Raw genomic sequence first — 23,353 nt, forward strand, 5'->3', positions numbered from 1 at the left:
TTCAACAGAATGGCGTGGGAAGGGAGGTTGAGATGGTTAAATAGCAAGGAAGGAGAAGAGTGAGGGTATCTGGAATCTTTGGGAATTGCTTGGGCCCATTTTGGGATTGGGAGAGAGTGGAACCTCCCATATGTGTTCCACACTATCTTACATTTTCTGCATTGTGATTTCCTTTAGAGTCATTGTAATTTCTGATTTCCTGCAAGTATTTCTGTTATTAAGTCTCTGTTTGTAATCAATTGCTATTAAATATACGAAGGTTGAATATTCAGATCTCAGTTCCTGTGTTAATTCCCTTTTAGCTCTGTTAATTAGTGGTTGGTCTGTATCACAGTAACTCAATATTAAATAGCAAGGCAAGTTAATGAAAAGATGTTTACAAGACACGTAACATAATCCTTTCTTCTATTTCCCAAAGAAACATATATACGCAAAATAATTAAATACACTCACGCAACAATCACAATTTTTACAGTGTGCAAAAAATCACCAAACTCGCACAGGCAAGTTTCACAGCTTAGATAATAGGAAAAATAATAGAAGATACCAATAGGTACCAGACAAACATCATTCTTAAAATGTCCATGATTTGGAAAGATAATACATCAGTATATGCAGTTATCCAATAAGCTCTCAAAACTGAACAAGAAAGTTATTTTTCAAAGAATACAGAAATATGATATTCAATTTCTAGTCCTATCTCAGTATCAGAGTATTGTACAATGAGGAATTTTTATGGTAAACAAGGTATACTACTTCTCTACCTTGTTTAAAATGGGTAAGAGCGGTGTAAACAATTAAATGAATTGAAATCAAAATTAATGTGGAAAGAGATGAGGTTGGGGAAAATGCAGAACAAGTGTCGATCCTATCCCTTCTAAGACATTTTATCATCATTCTAGCAAGACACTGTAGTTGAAATAGGCAAGCCATAAAGGTGAGGGAAAGTGGGGGAGGCTAGAGAAAAAAGAGAGAATTCTTCTCTGTACTAAGGAACAATTATCAGGACTATTCATTTAACTTACAGTTCTGAAGATAGGGATGATTGTACTTCACATATTTGGTCCAGTAAGACCGATACTTTGTCATGGCAATCTCTAACCATGGCTTCATATTTCCATTGTAATGTACAACTGCTGCATTCTCAATATCTGATCGATCTACACTTGGATTATAACCCAAACCAAGAACATGCCACGATTTATTTAGCGGATGTGTGAGCCCATAGAATGTCATTAGCCCTGGAGGTAATGTCCCCAGCTTCCAGAGCACCCTGTCTTCATTCTAGAATCAGACAGAATAAAAACAATGGTCAGTGAAAGATATTTTGTACTCATCTGTTTGTGTGATAATAGACACATGATGTAAACCAATGCTATATTAAACTGCTCACCATATTCTGCCACTTGTGATATATGCCAGTAATATCCTTCTTTTTCCACTCCTTCAAATCAAACATGTTCATCCCGTAAGCCCAACCGCAAGCATTTGGATCAAAATTTCTTGCAATATGCGGATTTGAAAAGTTAAGATACTTGTCAAATCGGTGAAAGCTCTCACCGCATGTTTCAACTGCACCATTTACTTTCCCTTGAAGATTCACAGCCCATAATCCAGTCAAATCCTTCTGAACAACAATGTCATCATCGAGGAAAAGAATTTTATCCAATTTTGGATAAACTTGTGGAAGATAGAATCTCAGATGGTTGAGCATCGAGAGATATTTTGGATTTCTGTACTTCAGATTGGAAGCACTAGAAGAAAGAGTGGTTGGATGGCCTGCCTTGAAATAATACTCTTTCATTGTTGCGGATTCAAGCTGCCGCAAGACTGGGCAGTAGGATGAATTCAACCACTTAAAATCATCAACATTTTCAACATGGATTGTAGCCTTTCCAGGAGGGTTCAAAAGAAACCACATGTTCATGGCTCCAAAATTTAGTTTATCAGAAACAAGGTGAAAAACATGCTTCGAAGGATCCTGCAATGTTAAAGACAGTGAAGGCTGGGTTTAATAATACAATTTATCAAATCATAGATCTACTGCATATGCATGATATACAGGTCCTATGGTCAAGCATAAATTATTTGCCATCTGCTATAAATGGAAATAATGCACATGAAACATGGGCACAAACACTGGTAGGTTAAAAGGTATTCTGACTCACCTTTGCATTCATAATAGTTGCGTTGACAACAACAGATGCAGCCAAGACATTGTCTGAAAACAGTGCATAATGATAAAGACTGGGATTCTCCAAGTTCTCACTCCTAGGAAACTTTCTCTTTTCAGGAGGAAGGAGGTAGTAATCTATAGTAAGGCGCAAAGATAAGCAATGAATTCCATTTGGAATGGTCTTGGCAGCCAACTGATTCAGGAATGTGCTCTGTTTCTTCAAGCTCCTAACTTGCTCATCAGCCGTCTGTAGCATTGCTCTCAGTTTTCCAGTGACCAGCTTGCAGTCATATAATTGCTCTCTCGCTTTTGACAGAACTTGGCCCATAGCCTTTATTTTTTCATGTGCACTAGAGATAATTAGACACTTAATTAGTTAAGTCAGCAAATTCAGACAAAGGCATACAAATGCAGATAATATACACTTCAAAGAAAATTATGCATTGCTGCCTACCTGTGATGTAGATCTGCATCATAAATTGAATCACCTAAAGCACGTTGACTCTCTTTGAGCCGAGATTGCAGTTCTTGGTACAGTTCAAGCTTGTTCTTCATTTTCGCAATACTCAAATATACCCTAGCCATAATGATCTGGTCCCGCATCAACCGAACAGTAGAATCAGCATTTTCATTGTCAATGTCTTTCCTCCAAATGCTATATTTACCCAGAACAGCTGACTCAACAGACCTAGAGCGTTCAATAGCTTCATTTTCAAGTTTTACAATTGCTTCAGTATCCAGTTTTACCAATTCATCAGCACGCTTTTCCCGCCTTTTCTCTATTAATTGCTGCAGAAAAATTTTATAAACAAGATGAAACAAGTTTATTTCCATCTTTTTCCCAAAATAAATAATCACTCAAAATGATAACACATTTTGCAAATAGAACATTGCTGTGCATGTTTGGGAATTGGAAGAACAAGTTCTGTGTTTGGGAAGTTCGCCACAAGTAATTTACTAAGAATGAATTTATTTTAAATAGTGTTGGATAAAATTACTTTTTAGAGTAAACTTATTAAAAAGAGAATAAATATTTTAAATAATATTTATATCCTAAGAGAGGACAAAATTATAAAATCCCAACAGGTGTCAAAATGTATTCTGGACAATGATATTTCTAACTAAAGCCATTCAAGGTGGCAATATTACTTTTGCCTTTGTTATAAAAGGAAGACAAAAACGAGACAAAATGCATACCCACAGTGCAAACTAACACTAACCTAAGGTCCCTCCAAACAAGCTATATGTAAGTTTGAACAAGAAAATTATCAAACAACGATGCTCACCCTTAGGGATCGCTGTGAAGGACTTTCAGTCCAATGAGCACGACCATCTGCATTAATAAAAATAATTGAATTAGAAAGTAAATTAAGCTATACTATAGGCATTATATATGATTTAAAGTATGATACCACCTGAAGATCTGCCTTCCTTCACCTCTGGTTTTTCTTGTCTAACATGTGCTGTTGAGTTTAGCTTTAATAAAAAACAAAACATGGATTAACATTTAGCAGGAAAAAACAATAATAACTTTTTTTTTTTTTGAAATACAGGAATTGAAAGTTCCATGCAGAAGGACATCAGTATTCCAAACCTCATGTGTAGCATTTGAAGTCTCTAATCGAAAACCTCTCCACGAAGCGGACAAATTATTTTTTCTAAAATTGTCAAGACTCAAAGGCCCCATATCATTTGTGCCGGATGCAATAACATCAAGAACCTAAAGGATAATATTGATTAGAAAATCAAGAAATGCTCTTACATGAAAAAAAAAAAAAAAAACATGAAATATGGATCAAGAGCAAAACTTTATAAGCCTACACTTGCCTCTTTCGAAAAAAGTGATTTAAGGTCCTGCAATGCCTGCCATTCTCTCCATTTGGAAACCTGTAGCAGTCAACAACTTTATTTTAAGGCTAAAAAGAAACTTCTAGAAGCTCTATCCAGTACTTAATTATATAGCTAATAATTCATAAAATAGGCTACCTGTATACTTGGAACAGTTGAAATATCATTTTGATCTGCACAATGCATTTGAAGTAATTAGACTAACTTAAACTGATAAATATGTGCATCTAGAAAAATCAACAGAAATGTTAATAAGAACTTTTTTCTCTTTCTATTTATTTAGGTGAATTGGGATGAAGGAATGAGAAGATAAATGAAGGATATTTCTAATAATCCAATCAGGGACATTCTACCCCATTTTAATTCTCACAAAATTGATCCACCATAAAGCTATGTTCGGTTTTTGGTTTTCTTCCATTGACTGCCATAAATTGTTGAAAACACTAATGGGTGAGCAATTTTCTACATGAAGCGAACATTACTCAAGAATTATTGAACTCCTTTAACTCTACATATCATAATGTAAAATTTTACTGAATTTAGTCTGTACATCTTTCCAGCACTTTAATGCCAAAGTCTTTTTCCCTAACATCAGTTTCAGTGTACCATTTCATATTTATTTAGTGCACCTTGAAACTGTATTATCAAAACAGTAAAGAAACAAAGATTTAACGCAAGATATTGAGTGAGTTTAATGCATCAATAAGTTATGTAACTTGTAAGCATAAGCTCAAGGCACAAGCACAGGCATAAGCAAAGTGAAACAAATATCTTTGATATAAAATTATATATCAAATATTTATGAGAAATATTTATAGTGTGTAATAAGAGAATAGATCAAAGGTTATAATAACGAATCAAATTTTCATGGCAATTAGGAAGGATGCAATTATCATCGTTATCAGAAACAATGCTAGCTTAAATAACACAGCCATAGATTCCTCATCAACCTCTTCTTCTATTTATCCATACTAACAAAGTATTTATTCAATAGAACCTAAGGCTAATGTCCTCCCAATTGGGTTGTTCGCTGTTACTCCCATACTGAATCACTTTATTCCAACACTGTAGTCACGTTGCACTTCATCTGATTGCTAATCTCGCTAAGCCCCCTTGGATCTCTAAAGAAAGTGCAAATAAGAAACATTCACCATAAATTTCCACAAAATGATTTTTTTCTTGCTGCTGTTTCTTATCCCGAAAATGCTACTGGTTATAAAATCAAACAAAACAAAAGTAACCAGCACATAAGCCAAGCACGCACCTACCAACTTAAACCTTGCCCCACCCATCTTTGCAGTGTTCTCGTCAGAGGATCACTGGACCCTGCAATCTCATGAAGTGAACTTAATATAACAGCTATTGAAAAAAGTCCGGGCACCTCAATTTAGTGGGAAGGACATACACCTACAGTTTCATTTTACAATACACGCTACCATCCACTAGCGACTGAAAAGATTGCACAAGCATCACATAAATGGGTCACCACAGTCCCAAATGCCAAATCAACTAGATTATGAAATAGATAAGATCCTAAACATCAAAGGACTCCAAGATAAAGGAATTATGAAATAAAGGGGAAGGACAAGAACAAGATAAAACTTCAGAGAAACTTCCAACCAGAGTCAAAATAGTGACGTCAGTGACACTGCACAACTAGTCAAGTTCACTAATTCCAGAACTAGACCATTTTTCCATAACAAAACAACCACCCTTCCATCATTTAATTGCACACCATAGCAATGAATTGGAAACAAGTAACCCCAGTTACATTTTCATAAACTCCAATAATCATAAACAAGTAACCACCCTCCTAACTAGGGGAACACGCTTCCCAAATAAAACCCAATTAAACAAAAATAAATAAATAAATGATAACGAAAAACCATTCAGAAACACAAAATCAACCAATATTAAAACCCATTCGTCATTGCTGAGATCAGGAAAACAAATCAAGAAAAAAACAGAGAGAGAAACAAGTAGTGTGAACTGACCCGCAGCGTAAAGCCCCTTGCTGAGGAAGAAAACCATGGGCGCAAGAACGCATAGAAGAACGAAACACAGAACGGGGAACTGAGATACCTTGCTTCTGTTCTTGGCGAAAGAAGTCCCTCTCTTCGGCTCCATTGGTGTATCAGAGAAACGAAAAGAAACCTTCACAAAGATAGGGAGAATCGGAAGAAACTCCTAGAGTGAGAAAGCAGCATTTAGAGAGAGAAAGAGAGAAAGACTGGGATCTGAGCATGTGAGGGTTTTATGGCGCAATGCTAGTCGAAATCCATAATCAACAGAGTGAAGAAAGGACACTCTCTACGTGATTCTGTTATTCAAAGTTCAAAACCGACACACAAAACAGAATGTGAAAGCGAGAGAAAGAAAGATAGCAAATCAATGCGTTAATTCCGTGTGCGATAGCGAAAGGAAGGAAGAAAGTTAGAGAGACAGAAGATATAGCGAGCGAGCAAAGTTATGCTAACTTTCTCTCTCTTCTTATTGGGATTTTTTTTTTCTCTCTCTCTCTCTGTTTTCTCGCTCTTTCTATCGCTTTCCTTCGTATTTTCTTGGCAGTCAATCATGCGAGGCAAATTATTTCCGATAATCGAATCTTAGCTATGGTTGAAACGACGTCGTTTTTGTTGGCTGGTTAAAGAAATTAGGAAAAATCACTTCCAGAGTTCAATTTCTTCCGGGGAGGTAGTGGTTTAGTTCATGGAATATGATATCATACTTAATTTTTTTATGTTTATTTTAAAAAAAAAAAATCATTATATACAATCTCAGATAATCTTCACTCTTCTTTTTTTCATCTCACTGTTAGTTAAAATTATAATCTAACAATATTGAAAAAAGAAAAATTAGTAAGGGTTAGGTCACATCTCTTAACAATATTGAAAAATTAGTAAATGTTATATTAACAATTTTTTTTTTACAATTATATTTTAACACCGTTGATTTCCGTAAATCAACGGATATAAACGGTTATCTTAACACCGTTGATTGGCGGAAATCAACGGTATTAAGATATGGTTGTATGAAGTTGTAGAAAAAAAGGTTATAAGTATGGGGGAAGATTATAGTTACTACTTTTTTATCTTACTACTTGTTACTACCAAATTTTAACCATTGATTTTCGTCAATCTAACGGTTATAATTTATTGGGTCACATTTATTAATTAATTATTAATTTTAATAAATTATAACCGTTAGATTGACGGAAATCAACGGTTAAAATTTGATAGTAACAAGTAGTAAGATAAAAAGGTAATAACTATAATCTCTCCCAAAAGTATAACCACCCTCTAAACATAATATCATATCTCTTAACAAGCAACAAATTTTCAAAGTTCTTTACACGATATTTTAAATTAATAAAAATTAATATTTTACATAAATTTTGAGGTTAGGTCTTTACGTTATAATGCAAATTAAGTGCATCTCCCTCTCAAGAAAGGAGAAAACAATAATTAAGAATATTTATGTTTTAGGGGACTTTTGTTGACCTTCATAAAAAAAAAACATCTTTCTTGGCCTTTTAATTTTATATTTTGGAGTGGTTTACTAGGTTTTCTATGCATGACAAATTTTAACATTTTTTATTGGTATGTTCATTAAAATTAATGATCTGTAATGACTTTAAAATTATAAAAGGCTCCTCTTACGTAAACTTTAATTAAGGAAAAAAAAAAGACTTTTGCTAATATTTAATAGAAACCTCGCTTCTGATAATGCAATTCTTAACAACTAATTTAAACTAATGTTAATTGATGATCAAAACAATTCGAAAAGGCATGATTAATGTCTTAATCGGAATCGGATATCAATGACACGATATGCGAACAAACAACCACGAAAACAAAATACTGATCAGCTATAATGTCATATATATATATATATATATATATATATATCTTAGACAAAGAATTGGTGTATAAAAAAAAAAAAAAAATCCACACAGGGATTAGACTTAGGTGGCGTTTGGTTGAGGATAAATTTTTTGAAATGTAGGAAAATAGTAAGAAAGTGAGATATATAAGAAAATGTAAAAAAAAATTGTTTGGTGGAGAAAAATTTTACTGAAAAAATTAGGTAGACTTTAGGGTATGTATGTTTGGTTGGAGGTGAGATATAGATGGGAAAACAATGTTAAATTGCTAAAATAACCCTGATTTTAAAATTTAAAAAAAGAGCACAGCTGTCAAATTTGCTTATACACAAGGGTATATTGGTTACACAAAATTTACTTTACCCGTCGTTTTTCAAAAAACCACGTACTAATGAGCTTTCCAAAACAGTGGACAAAGCTTTCATGCATTTTGGATCACTAGTTTTTTATCTGAATCCATCTAACCAAATATGTCTTTTTTGGAATCCACACGCCACATGCCAAGGAAAATTGGGAAAAGGAGACTTGTCAAACACCATGTTAGGGTGTGTTTGGTTCGAAGATTTTGACGAGATAAATAGGAAAATGGAGAAGTGGGATTGTATATTCACCTTGTTTGGTTGAACCATTTCACAAATTTGTCTACCTAAATGATTGTGGTAGCTTTCCAATTTGCATGTCCTTTTGATCGAAATAGCTGGCTAAATAATCCCAGAGGTGGTATCTTCAGTTATCTACATAAGAGGTCACACTCTGCAATATTAAGAAGACGAGCGTACCCTTTCCAGCTGACATCTTCATCATCGGTATATTCATTGTCACTCTCACTGCAAAAGAATGGGCACAATTAACAAGAATATCAAGCAAAAATGAACACGATACTGGCAGCCAAGTAAACCAAAAACACATACTCATCCTCCTCCTCTTCCTCTTCATGACCTTCATCATCAGTATCCTCCTCCATGTTGTCGGTGAAGTTTGGATCATAACTTAGATATTCTAGAGTCAGATGAAGAATTTCCACACGGTAAAAAGAAATATCCCTTGGACACCTTAGGAAAAAGCTTTCTAGTGCCTGCAGTAAAAAATCAACAATATTGAGCAGATGCATAGTATATACACAAGGATATTGTAAATAAACAAATATAGCACCTGCAAGTTGTATTCACGAAGCTCTTCATCATTTTCTGAGGCACTAGTACAATAATTAATAAGCACTGGAACTGTATCTCCATGATGCGGGCCAAATCGGTAACCCACAGCACGACTGAGATCCCAATTATTTATGACTTGTTAGTAACAAGAAAATAATTTCTTTTTCATTAATTTACAAACAGACTTATTTTCGTAATAACAATTTTTTTTCCCATTCATATTTTCCTTAAAGCCAAACATAGACTTTACAAAAGTTACTTGGTTTCTCCGGTAAATTTTTTTCCAACTAAACAACTTTTTTTACATTTTGCCTAACTCACCTCTCAACCATTTATCAGGTAATGACAATATTTTACATAGGCATCGGAGGCACACTTACACGATATAGCCATATCACTAAATTTGATGATGGCATATCTTAACCATATTACCTAGTGATTCTGCCTAGTAGGATTATCATTTTATTATCTAAAATCTTCTAAATTCTTTAAAATAATTCATCCATTTCTAAATAAAAATAGAAATTTGGTTTCATTGAGGAAGCGTGACCTTAAATGACTTTACTGAAAAAATCTGACCTCAGTTGGCTTTATTGAGGAAGAGGAAACATGACCTTTTGCACATAGTATTTTTTTTCCAAATAATTCTTCTGATGATCTTTATTCAAATACTTCAAGGTTTAAATAGATAATACAAGTCAACAGAGTAACTACCCACTAACACTAGATAGAATCCACTAATTGTTAATGCCTAAAATTGAAATTCAAATAACAAAGCAAACAAAATAACTACCTACAACTCACTATTTAAAGAACCCAACAATTCATAAAATAATAAAAATAAAAAACTGTAACACCTATCCTCAAAAGACTGTCTTTTTAGTCAATTTATTTTTTATTAAAATTTTTATTTTATTAAGTCAACATAGGTTCCTCATTTGCCCGAACTAATCTAATCATTCATTCCTTAATTATGATCTCATTTCCCATACATCACCAAGCGAAAGAAAATTATGATAAAAAGCAGAAGTAAGGAAAATGTCCATATACCCCCTTGACTTATTAGTCAATAAGGATTTGTGTGGATTAAGGTAGGGGTGGATGGGCCAACATTGACATTCTATCTTTTAACACTTATGAATTGTAATGCACTTTGAAGTAAATACAGCATTATAATCATTGATTAAAATGTTTGATGACCAAAATTGTAATAAAATACACGCAAATGAATAACAAATTATAAATATTGATTTTCCAATGCCCAAGTTATAACTTTTCATTTACCCTTGTAGATTGAACCCCGACTTCTTATTTACCTCCTCCAACAACCTTGTCTTTGAAATACGACTCCTAAAGCTAGCTCCCAATTAAAATAGAGAATGCATTAAACTATTATCACCAAAAAAACAGTAAGACTAATTCTTTTTGAAAAGGGAGGCAATTTTCCTCTGACTTCTAAAAAATTCTAAAAATTTACTTTAACCAAGATTTGTAACCCTAAAAGCCAAAAACACTCAGCTGCCAATTGAACGACCGTTTTTGAGAGTCAAATCTTGCTAGATGTACAGTAAATACAACACCACTTTCCTCTTAGTAGATTTATCACCAGTTCACCACTGAATGATGACAACTAATTATTCTTGCAAAATAATTTTGCTTTCGGTCTATCTTAAAATTGTCCATTTAACATTATCCTTCCTTTTATCTTCAGGGAACAAAAATACAAGACAGTGATAATAGGCATTACTCATTAGGTGGTAATTCCTTTTCGTCCCCAGTTTTCTTTTTTGCCCCCTTTACCAGTAGTAGTAGAATGGGTCAACGGGCCTTTTGCCTGATCAAATTGTCAATCTATTTTTGAAACCAAAAGAAACTGGACCTTTTTCAGTTCATTTGACATTAACTACTCAACATTGCATCAATACAAGTCTTTTAATTCTGAAATAGACTAAGTGTTTCAAGGCCTTCACACGTAAGAAGCCCAAAACATAACAAAGAGATGCCATCCACAACAAACCTACAGTATAGCCACATCCAAGTAATCACCAATCTGGACATTCACGAACAAAGTCAGCAATGAAATTTGTGAAATAATCAAAAGCATAAAATGCAAGAAGAAGGAATTCTTTACCTCAAAACCAAGTTCAGCTAAAGCCTTGCCGTCATCTAATCTTCCATTTCCAAAAGATAATGTCTTACCCACCTTCATGAAGCAATCAAGTAGGAAAGACACAATATGAGGTTTGATTCAACATTAAAGTTATGACTCATAATAACGAAAGTCACTTATAAGAGGAACTCTTAAAGGGACGAATTGAATGGTCTTCGAGAAAATATGGAAATTTCTTTGCATTAAAGACTTTATAACAATAGTAAGTATTGGCTCCAAATTAGTATATATTTCCACAACGGTAACCTAAGGCAAAAGGCACCACGTCTTACTAAAGAAAGGCATTAAGATTTAAAAAATAAAACAGTAAAATATTTGACTCTTTTGCATAGTTATTCTGTTAACATTCTGACTATTTTACCCCTTTAGCATCACAGTTAGCAAGTTCGGTAGCTGGGCACCTGGGCCATTTAGAGATTTTTCCTTTTATCGATAAGGTGCTAAAGGCATGGATTGCCTGAAACAGAATGGTAATCCTAAGGTGCCAAGAGGCGCTAAACTGTTTTAGGGCTTCACCCTCAGCGCCTTTTGGATTGACTACACATGAACTAGGAATGATAAAGTTCACAAACTTTAGCAAAATGCGTAAAGAAAACCTAAAAAATAAATGTTAGTTTAGACAGCAAAAAGCAGAGACAGGTGTTTGTCGCAGGTTTTGTTCATTTTAAACATGTTTAAATCAGTTCTCAGACAAATGATTCTGCACATAAATTACAATTTACTTATGTTTTGTGTGATTTTTAAACTAAATAAACACAGCTCAGGAATTCAAGTTTTATATGTCCATGCTCCACATTAACACACAAATATGCATGATGCAGTTACTTTATAAGCTAACCAATTAGAACCATCTATCATTAGTGCACATAAAATCATGATTGCCAAGAACTCAGTCATAAAAGTCAAGTATATCATGTGAAAAAGTTAAGGATAAAAATGGCCGTAAAGTTAAACTAATAAGCAAGAGACACAGACAGAGAAGACTTACCTCTTGAACTTTGAAACGACCATTTTTATCAGGAAACACAAAAGCAAATGAGAGCTTTGCATTTCTCCTTCTTGCAGCCGGAGCTACTTCTTTGACCTATACAAAATATACAGTCAAAGTCAACGACAACCCAAGCATATTGGCATAAAAGAAAATTTCAAAAACAGTATTGCTTCATCAAGGAAATTACAGATAACAAAGAATATTAGTTTTCAAATCAAACAAGAGAGCATTAAAATGGACAAATAAATTGCCTTCACCATATCAGGCTTTGGCAAAAACAAAGTACACTAAATGCTAAACAAAGGGTGTGCATGACAACCATTCTGTTCCCTGGTACTGTTTCTGAAAAGAAACAGTTATTTTCTATTTCTGTGCCTTGGAACAGTTTCTGAGAAAAAAAATGTGTTTGATAACATGTTTTATTTTTATTCCGAGAATGAGAATTGTGTTTGATAACACAACAAATAATATAATAAAAAATAATTCTTATTAAGCATAAAAAAATTTCGGATCATCAATTTCCTTTCCATATGGTTGTGTGGTGGTGGCGGCCGCGGTGGTGGTGGCAGCGTGGTGATGGCATCGTGGTGGTGGTGGTGACAATGGCATGGTGGTAATGACGGTGGCAATGGGTGGAGGTCGTGGTGATGGTGGCGGTGACATCGTGGTGGTGGTGGAGGCGGCGAAGACGGTTGCGGTGGTCGAGTCAGGATGGTGGTGGTGGTGGTGATAATGGTAGTGGCAGAGAGTGATTGAGAGAAACAAGTGTTTCTCATTTTGTGTCCGAGAACAAAAAAACAGAAATTTTTCAATTCATTTTTTTTCCCCAGCACAAAAGTTAAACCGGTTCATTCCGGGAACAAAAAAATAAACCGGTTTTACCAAACGAGTTTTCTACCCATTTCTGTTCCCGGAAACAAAAATTAAAAAAAAACTCATTCTGGGAAGGAACTCATTCTGGGAAGGTTGCCATGCACACCTAAACTAACTCTAGAGTCTTAATGCTAGTTGAGACCATAGTAATCAATAGCGTGCTATAGCGCTTCAATAGCGTGTTACAACTCCTCGCCGCTACAGGCCACAATGCAACGCAAGGGTAGTGGTCGTAGTGGCCATTTTAGAATCCTTATTCGAAATGATAATATATTTAATTATGGTTTAGGGTTTATTTTTTAGGATTTATATGTGTAGTGTATCTATATAACAGGTTCATACATATTACTCCGCTATTGCACTACTGCTACCCGCTATCACGCTACAGTGTTGATAGCCCCGCTTTAGCGCGCTATAGCGGATTTGCGTTGCAGCGCAGTGGCTGGCCGCCACAGACCGCAACGCTACAGTCAGGCGAAGAGTAGCGGATGTAGCTGCCGCTATTGCGGCTGAATCGTGGCGCTATTTTGCCGCTACAGTAGTTTCTACAAAAATGTTCTCATCGTAGAAGGAAGATATTTACAACTTAGATACAAGTGAAAGCAAAGATGAAGATTTGGATGTTCATGATTTCAATTATGATTAGTTCCTTAAATTCTTTTATTTTGATATTTCACTTAAGTGGCAGTTTGAATTTTGACTAATTTTGCCACTTTATTTTGTTGTGTTACATTATTTGATATTTTAATTCATTCAATTTGTTTATGATTTGAATTTTAATGTTTGAAATCATTTATGTTTTAGTTTGAGATCCTTCAAATTTGTTTTTTATGTCACATTTTCATATTTTAAGTTTTATATTTGTGGAGTACAATTTAGTGTATTACTTAGATACACTTTGCACAGTAGCGTTGTAGCCCTATAGCAATTTGGAGGGTCAGCCGCTACGCGCCGCTATCCGAGATTAATAAGTATGGTTGAGACCAAGGATATCTAGCCACTTGGGAACAATGTGGCTTTCAGTAAACACCTTGAGAAATATCTCTCAAAGCCACTGGAACTATCAAAATTGTGAAATATATATATATATATATATATATATATATATATATATATATAAACCATTACCTTGAATCATAACTTCGAATCCTTTGTAACTCCGGATTCTTATAGCAGTTTTTCAACACATTTAACCAAACATTTTTCGAACCAACTAAGCAATTCATAGCAGCTTTTCCCACATTCTAACCAAACAATATTTCCAAGCATTGTGATTATTTCACACACACACACACACGAGTTGAAAAAGCCAGAGAATTCTCAAACGAGGCCTAACCTAACCACTCGATTAGTGTCACTCTTTCATATTCTCTCATACTACACCAATTAACTTAATTCCACGTTTAATCGATTACACAAAATCAGATTAGAGAGAGAGAGAGAGAGAGAGTAACATACAAGATCAGTTAACTCTCGAAGAGTAGCGTCCTTCCAGGTATAAATCTGAACCTCATCCTTAGGCTCCTTACCTCGGACGGCGAAGTCTTCCATAGTATGGTGACCTCCAATCTGAACAAAATACAAAAAATTGTGCTATGAATCGAGTTTTTCGAAAGTGAAAAATTAGAGAGTTTATTATTTAGGTTATAGGTCAAAATTGCAAGGCACGAAAAGAATGGAAGATGAGAAAAAGGAGTGAGTGAGTGAGAGAGGAATACCTTAGTGAAGACACGAAGCAATAGGGGGCAAGTCTTTTCGCGATCGACGGGGTCTTGAAGGAGGCGAGGCCGTGAGAGTGGTGGTGGTGGGCCTCTTGGAGGCCCAGGTAATCCTCTCCCACCTTGTCGCTTCCCTACCTCGCTCATTGCTTCTTCTCAGCTTCAAACACAAACAGAAAGAGGGTTCTTGATTCTTCTTCCTTTCAATTATCTCACCACACTATGAATGAATGAATAAATAAATCAATACGTTTCATCATTTGGGCCGGGCCGGGCCGGGCCTCCGTATAAGATTGGGCTTCCACTGTCCATCTCTGTTACTATCACTCTTTTATCACTCTCCATTTCTTCTGATGTGTCTTTCCCTTTAAAATCTAGTTAATGAACATTAAAATTTTTGTTGGGTCAAGTTTATTATCAAATTCTTTAATTTAGTACAAACTTAAAAATAAATAAATTGAGCGACATGTGTTAAATTTTTTATAATTATTATGACGTGCAATCAATTACATTTATTTTTTTATTTTTATAAAAACGGACTAAGTCATGATCTATTAAGAGTATAGCATAAAATTCATTTAATTGAGTTATCCTTTTATTTGAGCTTAGAAATCTATAATTTGATTAGTGTGGGTAATAATGTAGAAATCTATAATTTGATTAGTGTGGGTAATAATGTAGGCCTAACTCATAGACTCACGATGAGAAGGGGATTAGAGTTAATAAATTTGATTAGATCTCCTATGCATTCACGGTACATTGATAAATAATCACTCTACAACTTGCTTAACAATTGTGATCAGAGAGTGATGTGAACTGTAGAAAAGATCCTGATATTTCAAACCTTGTAGGAGTATTGGAGCAAACAAGATGATTTTCAAAAAATCAAGAATAATGTCTTTAATAAGTAAGCTTGAATCTTTGAGTGCTCTGACTTCGTATAATTATATTTTATAATTTCTTACAATACGATGTTAATAAAATAAACTATCATCATTACGATCAACGGCGAAATGCGTCATGCCAATACAAGCAAGCAAAACTTATCAAAGAGGAAATTTGAAATTAATAACCATTGGTACAACTGATAAAAAATTTGAGATATCGAGTTCAAGTCCAATTGGAAGAAAGATGGGGGAGAAAGATACGATATTGACTTTAAAATAAACAAGTTCTTGTAATATTTTTTTCCAGAACATGAGCAACCTTGACATGGCAACACACAAGTGATAAAATTACAGGGTAGAGCTCCGGGCTTGTATAAATTTAGTAACAGACCAAGAAACAAGTCCTGAGATTCCAGAACTCCGAAGGGGTCTACAGCCTCATCATAGTAAATCCTCTATAGAATCTGTTTCCTACCTAGGAATTTGTATTTATCAATACCCACAACTTTTTTTTTGCTCAGAAAAAAAAAAAAAAAAAGTCTAATCTGCATCAAGTGTTTCTGCACAAATGGTGTGCAAAAGTGATATCACATCTACGAATTATCTGTTTTGGTATCATACCACTAAAAATATCTCCTTTTGGATGGAATAAGATGCCAGAAAATCTGGGACACGTCCAATAAACATACCGTATATTGAGTGGCTGGTTGTGTCAAACCGGTTTACGACTGATCAAGAATTTATTGACCAATTAAAATTCTGGTAAGAGATATTAACAGGTCCACCATCACCTAAGAGATGAGTCAAAAGACCTGCTTTATTTGGATCCAAGTAATTAATTATCCACTTTAGTATGTCTTTCTCTTGTCCAAAATCTCCGCTGAACCTGCCAAAAGATATTTCATAAGAAGGGAGCTAGAAAAAGAATTCAGTCGGAACAAATGCTCAAGATAAGCTCCACTTGCTTACCACTTGAAAATCCGAGTGAGATGAACAGTTCTCTTCTCCAGGTCCACTTCAATTCCATCATTCTCAAAAAACTCTCTTGCAGCACCTCTTAATTCATCTACAACTCTTTGGGGTGAGAAGAACCTCACCTTTGGGCTGGACTTTGTACCATTACAAAGTCCAAAGTGAAATAACGGATTCAACTTGACAAGAGCAACCTGCAGTTTGTCACCAACTGGTTAATCTATATTCATAACCAATCATCATTGCTACCATAGAAGATAGAAATTTAATGTTAGGATAAAAAAATGAATGAAAAACATAAGAGTTCAGGCGAAAAATATAAATTATTTGTTTTTAAAATCCCATAATAAGCATAATGAATAACCCTGTTATACGCCCCTTAGAAAAACACATGAAAGGTTTAATTTTATATGGGGGCTGACTACATGTATGTTATATATCTCAAAGTTGAAGATTATGGTAATTGTCTCAATGATAGTATATGGCTGTCTATCCAAAATTGAAAATTGAAAAATCTATTTACCTCTAACCGCCTGTCCCCTGTACTAAAGGGCTTCACTAAGGAATATGGTGACCTTCGATTACATCTGAGGATACCATTTTTTATAGTAGCTAGAGAATACGGATGACCTCCAACTAAATACTGGAAATCAGAGAAGAAGGATCTCCTATCAATTACACCTTCTGGGCACCCTAAGCTAATTATAGCATGGATGACCATGGCATTATACAAATTTAAGAAGAAGGCAAGCTTCTCGTTTTCTGATAGTTCCAAGAGATTCATTCGCTGCAGATCCTGGGTCATATTTACGTACCTGCAGTTAGAAGTGAAACCGTAAGATAATAACTCTAGACAACAATAAGATATTAAGGAGAAAAACTCGGAAAACTAGATATGGTTTAGACTACAAGGGGGCCACCCTAAATGGTGGCAAACCGTGAACAATAGGCATTGCAGACTTATAGGTTTACAAATCCACAGAACATCTGCACCCACATTGTGCAATAAAATAAACAATATAACATAAGAACATTACATTGTTACCATACCTACGAAACTCTTCACTTTTGCTAATGGCCTCGTAATCAATATGTTGCCTATCATCAGAAGCATAAAACTCAAGTATGGCAAGCATAATCTTGGTAAGCCTTTCGCAAATTGCAGCTGCAGCCTTTGGATCATTATCGTTTGTGGCACCACGGAAATTAAAGCATCTGTGGATAAAGGGTTCATGCTCAAGGAAACGATATAAGTGACTTCCCTCCTCAAAATCATTTTCCCTACAGAAGAAAGTTGCCAATGCTAATAAGAAAATTACCAAAAGAATGTGACTCAGTGTAGTGCATCTAGTTTCATTAAGCTCAAAAACTCTTTTCTTACCCGAAAACATGACGGATGAAGTGCTTCCTGGATAACTGTTTTCCGATCTCAACGGCCTAAACATTTTTTGGGAATGCAAAAGATTTTAGTCTTCGGGGAAATTATAGTTACAGAACAAAAGTTGGGAAAACTGTTTGAAAGTGGAACATAAAAATATCATATTCAGAAGAAATCATGACTAGTTGACTACAGTGGCGTGCGTGCCAATCCTTAACCATGCAAATGCAATGTTGCTTTTTGAATAAGATATATCACGTTATGATTGTTTTTTCCCCCCACCTTATGTTATGATTAGTTTAGATCCACTACTCCCACATGAATTAGAAGCCATTTATTTATTAATTAAAAAAGTTCACTACGAATTTTAGCGAGTGATACAACCCAAGTGGCTGACGATCAAAATGCCGCGCGGAACGAGCCAAGCATAACATTATAAGAAACTAATAATTAATCTTTTGTTTTTTTTATTTTTGGTGTAAAAAAGTTTAAGTGAGATTAAATATCAATAATTCACTGGGATCAGGAATGACAACCCAATCTCTTTGAGGAGCTTGAACTCACGTTTTTGAGAGATATGAATCAAACTCTTAGACAACTGTGGCATTAATCTTTTGTTTTTATTACAAATAAAACTAATTAATATTTTATGATAAAATATCCCCTGACATATCAGAAAGTAGTAAAAAGAAAAAAAAAGTTGTAGAAAAATTCAAAATATGAAAATGGGGAGTTTCATTTTTCCACAGGGTTAGCAGAATAGCAGGTACCATTATGAATGAATTGGAAGCCAAACAATTTTCCAAGTGGGATTGGGCCCCTTTTTGTGTGACTAGGTCCACGCTATAAACTTCACAGGCTCTTGGGAACTTAGACTCTTGACCTTTATAACCCTACCACGGGCCCTGTTAATAGTAGCTAATCTACATACCATCTTACCAATTTTAGTGACAATCTTTAAATTTGAGTGAATTTTTTTTTTTTAATGAGTTTCATATAACATTATTAGATAATAAATAATATAAAATTTTGTTGCACTAATTATACATCAAAATTTTACAAATTAAGTAACGCAAGTCAATCCATCATACAATAAAATAATTATTTATATCATTTACCCAAATTTATGTAGGATTTTCGCACTTCACCCTGTCATGTTTGTCACCCTTAGTTTTGGACTCGCCTGTCACATTCATATTTCAATAAAAAATTATACATAGCCCTCATCATTTTGAAAACCAAATTATAACCTTCCAAAACACGAGCGCTGTTATGATCATGCGTCTCCATGTGTGTCATTATTACAGTTTGCTTCGTTGCCATACGCACAAGCAAGAAAAAAACAAAAAAACAAAAAAACAAGAAAACAAAAAAACAAAAAACCCCTATTCTTTTCTTTTAAACGAGTGAAAAGAAAATGCTCCACAATCACGTACTCCACTTCTTTCCTCGCTTATTATTTATTACTAATTTCAATTATTTTAAAGCTCCACCTTTTATGATAGAGATACCACAGATATTTTCATACTTTTAAAATTAATCAGATATTATTAGTCATTACCGTGTTTACATATTAGGCTGAATCCAATTTGAGGAAAACAAAGCCATTTAATCTAATTTATCAATTTTTATTATATTTTATTTTATGATCTAATCAATTAGGTATTATTTTATCACTAAACAAATGGTAAAATAATACGTAGGCATACGGTATACGAAGCGTACCTCGCTACGCGCGCAGTCGAGGTGGTGAATCAGAACCTCTATCAACTCATTCCCATCGAAGCAGTTATTAACAATCCTCATCCTCTTTAACCGGTCCTGAATGGGCAATCTCTGCCGTAGAACCCTAACGACCTCAACCATCTCGTCCGTCCGATCCTCCTCGACATAATCAAACCCGTACACCGGCGGCAGAGGCGCATCATCGCCGGGAAATTTCTCTGCCACCATCTCCACCACCATCCGCTCGAACTCGCCGCTATTCCGCAGCGAGTTCAGCGCCACCAACCCTCCGATCAATTTCTCGTTGAAGAAAATCTGCGGCACCGAAGTGCTTCCCGTCCTCTCTCGCAGCTCCCTCTCTCTCTCTTCAAACACGTCGACGTTGATCTCCACAAACTTGAGCCCTTTCTCCCTGAAAAACATCCGCACCGCCGTGCAGTCCCGGCAACCGGACCTCGAGAAGAAGCTGATCCGTCCTTTCATCGACGAATCCTCCTCCGGCGGTTTCTGCTCGACCACGACTTTAACGCCGGAGAGGTTGTACTCCGTCACTTCCGAATTCTTCTGCCTCAACGACTCGTCGTTTTCCTCCATGGACTGCCGTAACGACGAGACTCGCTTGAAGATCGCCGCTGATAGGTCGTTGCTCCGCTGCCGGATGAAGTTACCGATGGTCGGCATGGCGGTGAAGCTCGTCGGAACGTCGTCGTTTTTGGTGGAGTTGGAAATCCCCGGCGGCACCGGCATCGGGAGAAGTGAATGAGGCTTGACAACAATCCCTGCTCGTCCATCACCATCATCATCAATACCGTCGCCACCATCGTAACCACTTCGGTTGTTAGTAACGGCTTCATAGCCGTTAGCGCGTTTTTCGTGTTGTAGTTGGTTAGTGGGTTGATCCATTCGTGTTGGATTCTCATTTTCCGTGCCTTTAGCTTCGGAACCCATTTCGGCGAAACAGAAAGCTATTATGGAGAGAGAATCATATAACAAAAAGAGAAGAGCAATTGTTATAGTGAAGTAACTATAGAAGATTAAATCATAATGTAACAAGTTTTAAATTAAAAAAATTAAATTATTATTTAATAATATAAAAGGTTATTATTATTATTATTATTATTAGTCTATTTCAAAGAAAATATAACAGTGATCAAAATGTCACTGTTTACCAACTTTTTTACCTAAATGTCACGCGAATAGTGTTAATTCTCAATCTGCATGTCATCGTTCATCAATTTTTTTACCTAAATGTCACGCGAACAGTGTTATTTTTCAATCTGCCACGGAAGTAAGTTCGCTACCCGATATAGCGAACTCGATTTGCTGACGTGTCATGTTTCTAGTGGACACCAAGTTCGCTACACGGGGTAGCGAACTTCACACCTTTTTTTTTTTAACTTGGTACTTGTTATCCACTAGAAATGTGACATGTCAGCAAACCGAGTTCGCTACACCGAGTAGTGAACTTGTCTCCATGGCAGATTAGAAAATAACACTGTTCACACGACATTTAGATAAAAAAATTGATGAAAGAATAAAATTTTGGTCAGTATTATAAAGAAAAGCGTGTGGAAAAAAAGAGAGGATGAAAATTAAGCATTTCATGTCAGTGTGTGTAAGGATTAACGAGTCCATCGATTTCATTCGGACACGCAATGTAAATGAGTTGGAATGTGCAGAGAAAAAGTCTTCTTCTAAAGAGAGGGACAGAGGCAGCATATTGACGAAGATGCCCTTATGTATGCTTTCATGCCAATATATTTAAAAACACAGCATGTCAGAAGGGTATGTTTGTTGTTAGCATAAAAAAACTAAATCGAATGTGTTTGTGATTCTTAGAGATCAAGGAAAGTGTTGACTGGGTTTGTTTGTATGTATTTAGTGTTTGACAAGATCCAAGAGTCAAATGCAAGGTGGTTTCTCTCTACAACAAGTGGAGGGCTTACGTGGAATTAAGGTTTTGTTTCAATCTGAAGCCACATAGTCAGACACAAGGCGTGGCAATTGGCACAACCGAACCGTCTCAACCCCAACTCTATAATATTAATATATTACAATAAAATGATAATAACATTGTACGTTACTGAAAGATCACTAAATTGTTCATTAAATATAAAAATATTATTTTAAAAGGGGCTCGGGGTAAACCTCAAGATTCATGACTTTTGGCGTTAACTTCGTGGCATTTGACAGATTCCGGCGCACATGAATTATCAGGAATAATAAAGGCGAAATTGACTTGATTTTGGTTTTACCCAAGAATCTAGCATCTGATTGGAAAGTTACGCAGCCAATTTTTTGGGCCAAGATTAATCGAGGCATTTGAGCAGCGATTATTGTATTCCACATAAAAATATCCGTAATAGAAACATGTAAATATATTGTTGTATTTCGTGGAGCATTGGAGCACCATGAAGTAATTAATTCATGCCCTTTTCTTTGGATTTGTCATTTTTTTGTTTTAAATTAAAGATGTCCTTTGCAAGAATTTTGATCAATCCAAACTTCTAAATAATTCATGTCTAATGTCTTGATCAGTGGGAAAAGGTTGTGATGCTTTGCTATCCTTAACTGTAGAAGGCATTAAAATAACTGCATATCATGTAATTGTAGATCTTATATTCATAATTTTTTTTTTTACTGTAACACAAAAGAATGATTTTATATTTGAAAAAAGTTGTTCTTACAACCTTTTTTCCCTTATGACTTCTTATCACCACTTTTATGGTTAGATTAAAATCAAGACAATATCTCTTATTTGATGTCATTTTATAACAATTGATTTAATTTTAATCTAAAAACTATATCGGTTGTTGGCAACTAAGCCCCGACCCATTTAAAGTTTCAGGCTGCTTCTTTTTTTTTTTGGGGTTAAAAATTTATAAAAGTTTCAATTTACTTGACGAGCAAGGTGATACCTTCTCTCACTTTCATCACTGCTATTCTCATTTACTTCACAACCACTCAATTAATTGAAATACTCAAACAAGCGATACAACTTATCCTAGTCCAGGAAAATCACATCCCCAAAAAAAGCTTGCAGCAGTGAGAGCAACATCACAGTAAATTTAATTTAATGTAACGTAGTAGAAGTTTAAGTACAAAAGCCATGTTTCAGACTTTCACTTCCAAAGCCCATTTCTATACCCAACACTGTGGAACGTACGTAATGAACTGCCGAACCCACAGACTTTTTAGGGTAAAGTGGGCTCATAGGTATAGGGCTAAACTCATGAAACTTTCTGTTAGTGGAGAGATTCTTACAACATAAATGTTCTGATATGTGTATAATGTATGCTAGGTACACAACACCTAGGCTCATCAACCTGCTAAGTATTTTATAATTGAGTAAAGTTGGTTTTCCTCAAATTCTTATTAAATTTAAACGGATCTACCATCATAGTTAATTATGATTGATTGTGAATTTTATTTTTGGAGTTACCCAACCCTAATTATCTCTTTGAGACGAGTTGGCTCCCTCCAGTATCCCCACGAGCTTCGACTCTTTGAGCCAGCTATGGACTAATCCGGAGTGCGAGGGAACAGTGATGGCTAAAGGTTCAGCCCCCTCCCCAAGA

The 23,353-nt window shown here is 35.2% G+C and overlaps 3 protein-coding genes across 4 annotated transcripts; all 3 read right to left on the minus strand.

The window, feature by feature from the left end:
- Positions 1 to 586: 586 nt before the first annotated feature.
- On the minus strand, positions 587 to 9,280 carry LOC133292502 (polygalacturonate 4-alpha-galacturonosyltransferase-like). Its single transcript, XM_061490923.1, has 13 exons — positions 9,060 to 9,280; positions 8,819 to 8,982; positions 8,519 to 8,734; positions 6,019 to 6,211; positions 4,163 to 4,197; positions 4,004 to 4,063; positions 3,771 to 3,896; positions 3,592 to 3,652; positions 3,463 to 3,509; positions 2,631 to 2,965; positions 2,169 to 2,526; positions 1,394 to 1,981; positions 587 to 1,284 (listed from the first exon to the last, which is right to left on the minus strand). Exons 3-13 carry the CDS (start codon positions 8,534 to 8,536, stop codon positions 1,009 to 1,011), a joined length of 2,097 nt encoding a protein of 698 aa, XP_061346907.1. The 5' UTR covers positions 8,537 to 8,734; positions 8,819 to 8,982; positions 9,060 to 9,280; the 3' UTR covers positions 587 to 1,008.
- Positions 9,281 to 10,714: 1,434 nt separating this feature from the next.
- On the minus strand, positions 10,715 to 15,033 carry LOC133293228 (histone deacetylase complex subunit SAP18). Of its 2 annotated transcripts, none has more exons than XM_061491775.1 (5): positions 14,814 to 15,033; positions 14,554 to 14,664; positions 12,229 to 12,315; positions 11,193 to 11,264; positions 10,715 to 11,111 (listed from the first exon to the last, which is right to left on the minus strand). In XM_061491775.1, the coding sequence occupies exons 1-5, from the start codon at positions 14,958 to 14,960 to the stop codon at positions 11,079 to 11,081; spliced, it is 450 nt and encodes a 149-aa protein (XP_061347759.1). In that variant the 5' UTR covers positions 14,961 to 15,033; the 3' UTR covers positions 10,715 to 11,078. The 2 variants fall into 2 exon arrangements, with proteins under 2 accessions (XP_061347759.1, XP_061347750.1); XM_061491766.1 differs by having other exon boundaries at positions 10,739 to 11,111; positions 12,220 to 12,315; positions 14,814 to 15,032.
- A 975-nt stretch (positions 15,034 to 16,008) lies between these two features.
- LOC133293412 (uncharacterized) lies at positions 16,009 to 20,765 on the minus strand. The gene is made up of 6 exons (XM_061491982.1): positions 19,776 to 20,765; positions 18,054 to 18,109; positions 17,723 to 17,953; positions 17,196 to 17,487; positions 16,670 to 16,866; positions 16,009 to 16,586 (listed from the first exon to the last, which is right to left on the minus strand). Exons 1-6 carry the CDS (start codon positions 20,721 to 20,723, stop codon positions 16,433 to 16,435), a joined length of 1,878 nt encoding a protein of 625 aa, XP_061347966.1. The 5' UTR covers positions 20,724 to 20,765; the 3' UTR covers positions 16,009 to 16,432.
- Positions 20,766 to 23,353: the final 2,588 nt, after the last annotated feature.

Source organism: Gastrolobium bilobum, unplaced genomic scaffold (assembly GCF_033153095.1).
Source record: "Gastrolobium bilobum isolate Gb01-03AN ecotype WA unplaced genomic scaffold, APGP_CSIRO_Gbil_v1 utg909, whole genome shotgun sequence".
NCBI lineage: Eukaryota > Viridiplantae > Streptophyta > Magnoliopsida > Fabales > Fabaceae > Gastrolobium > Gastrolobium bilobum.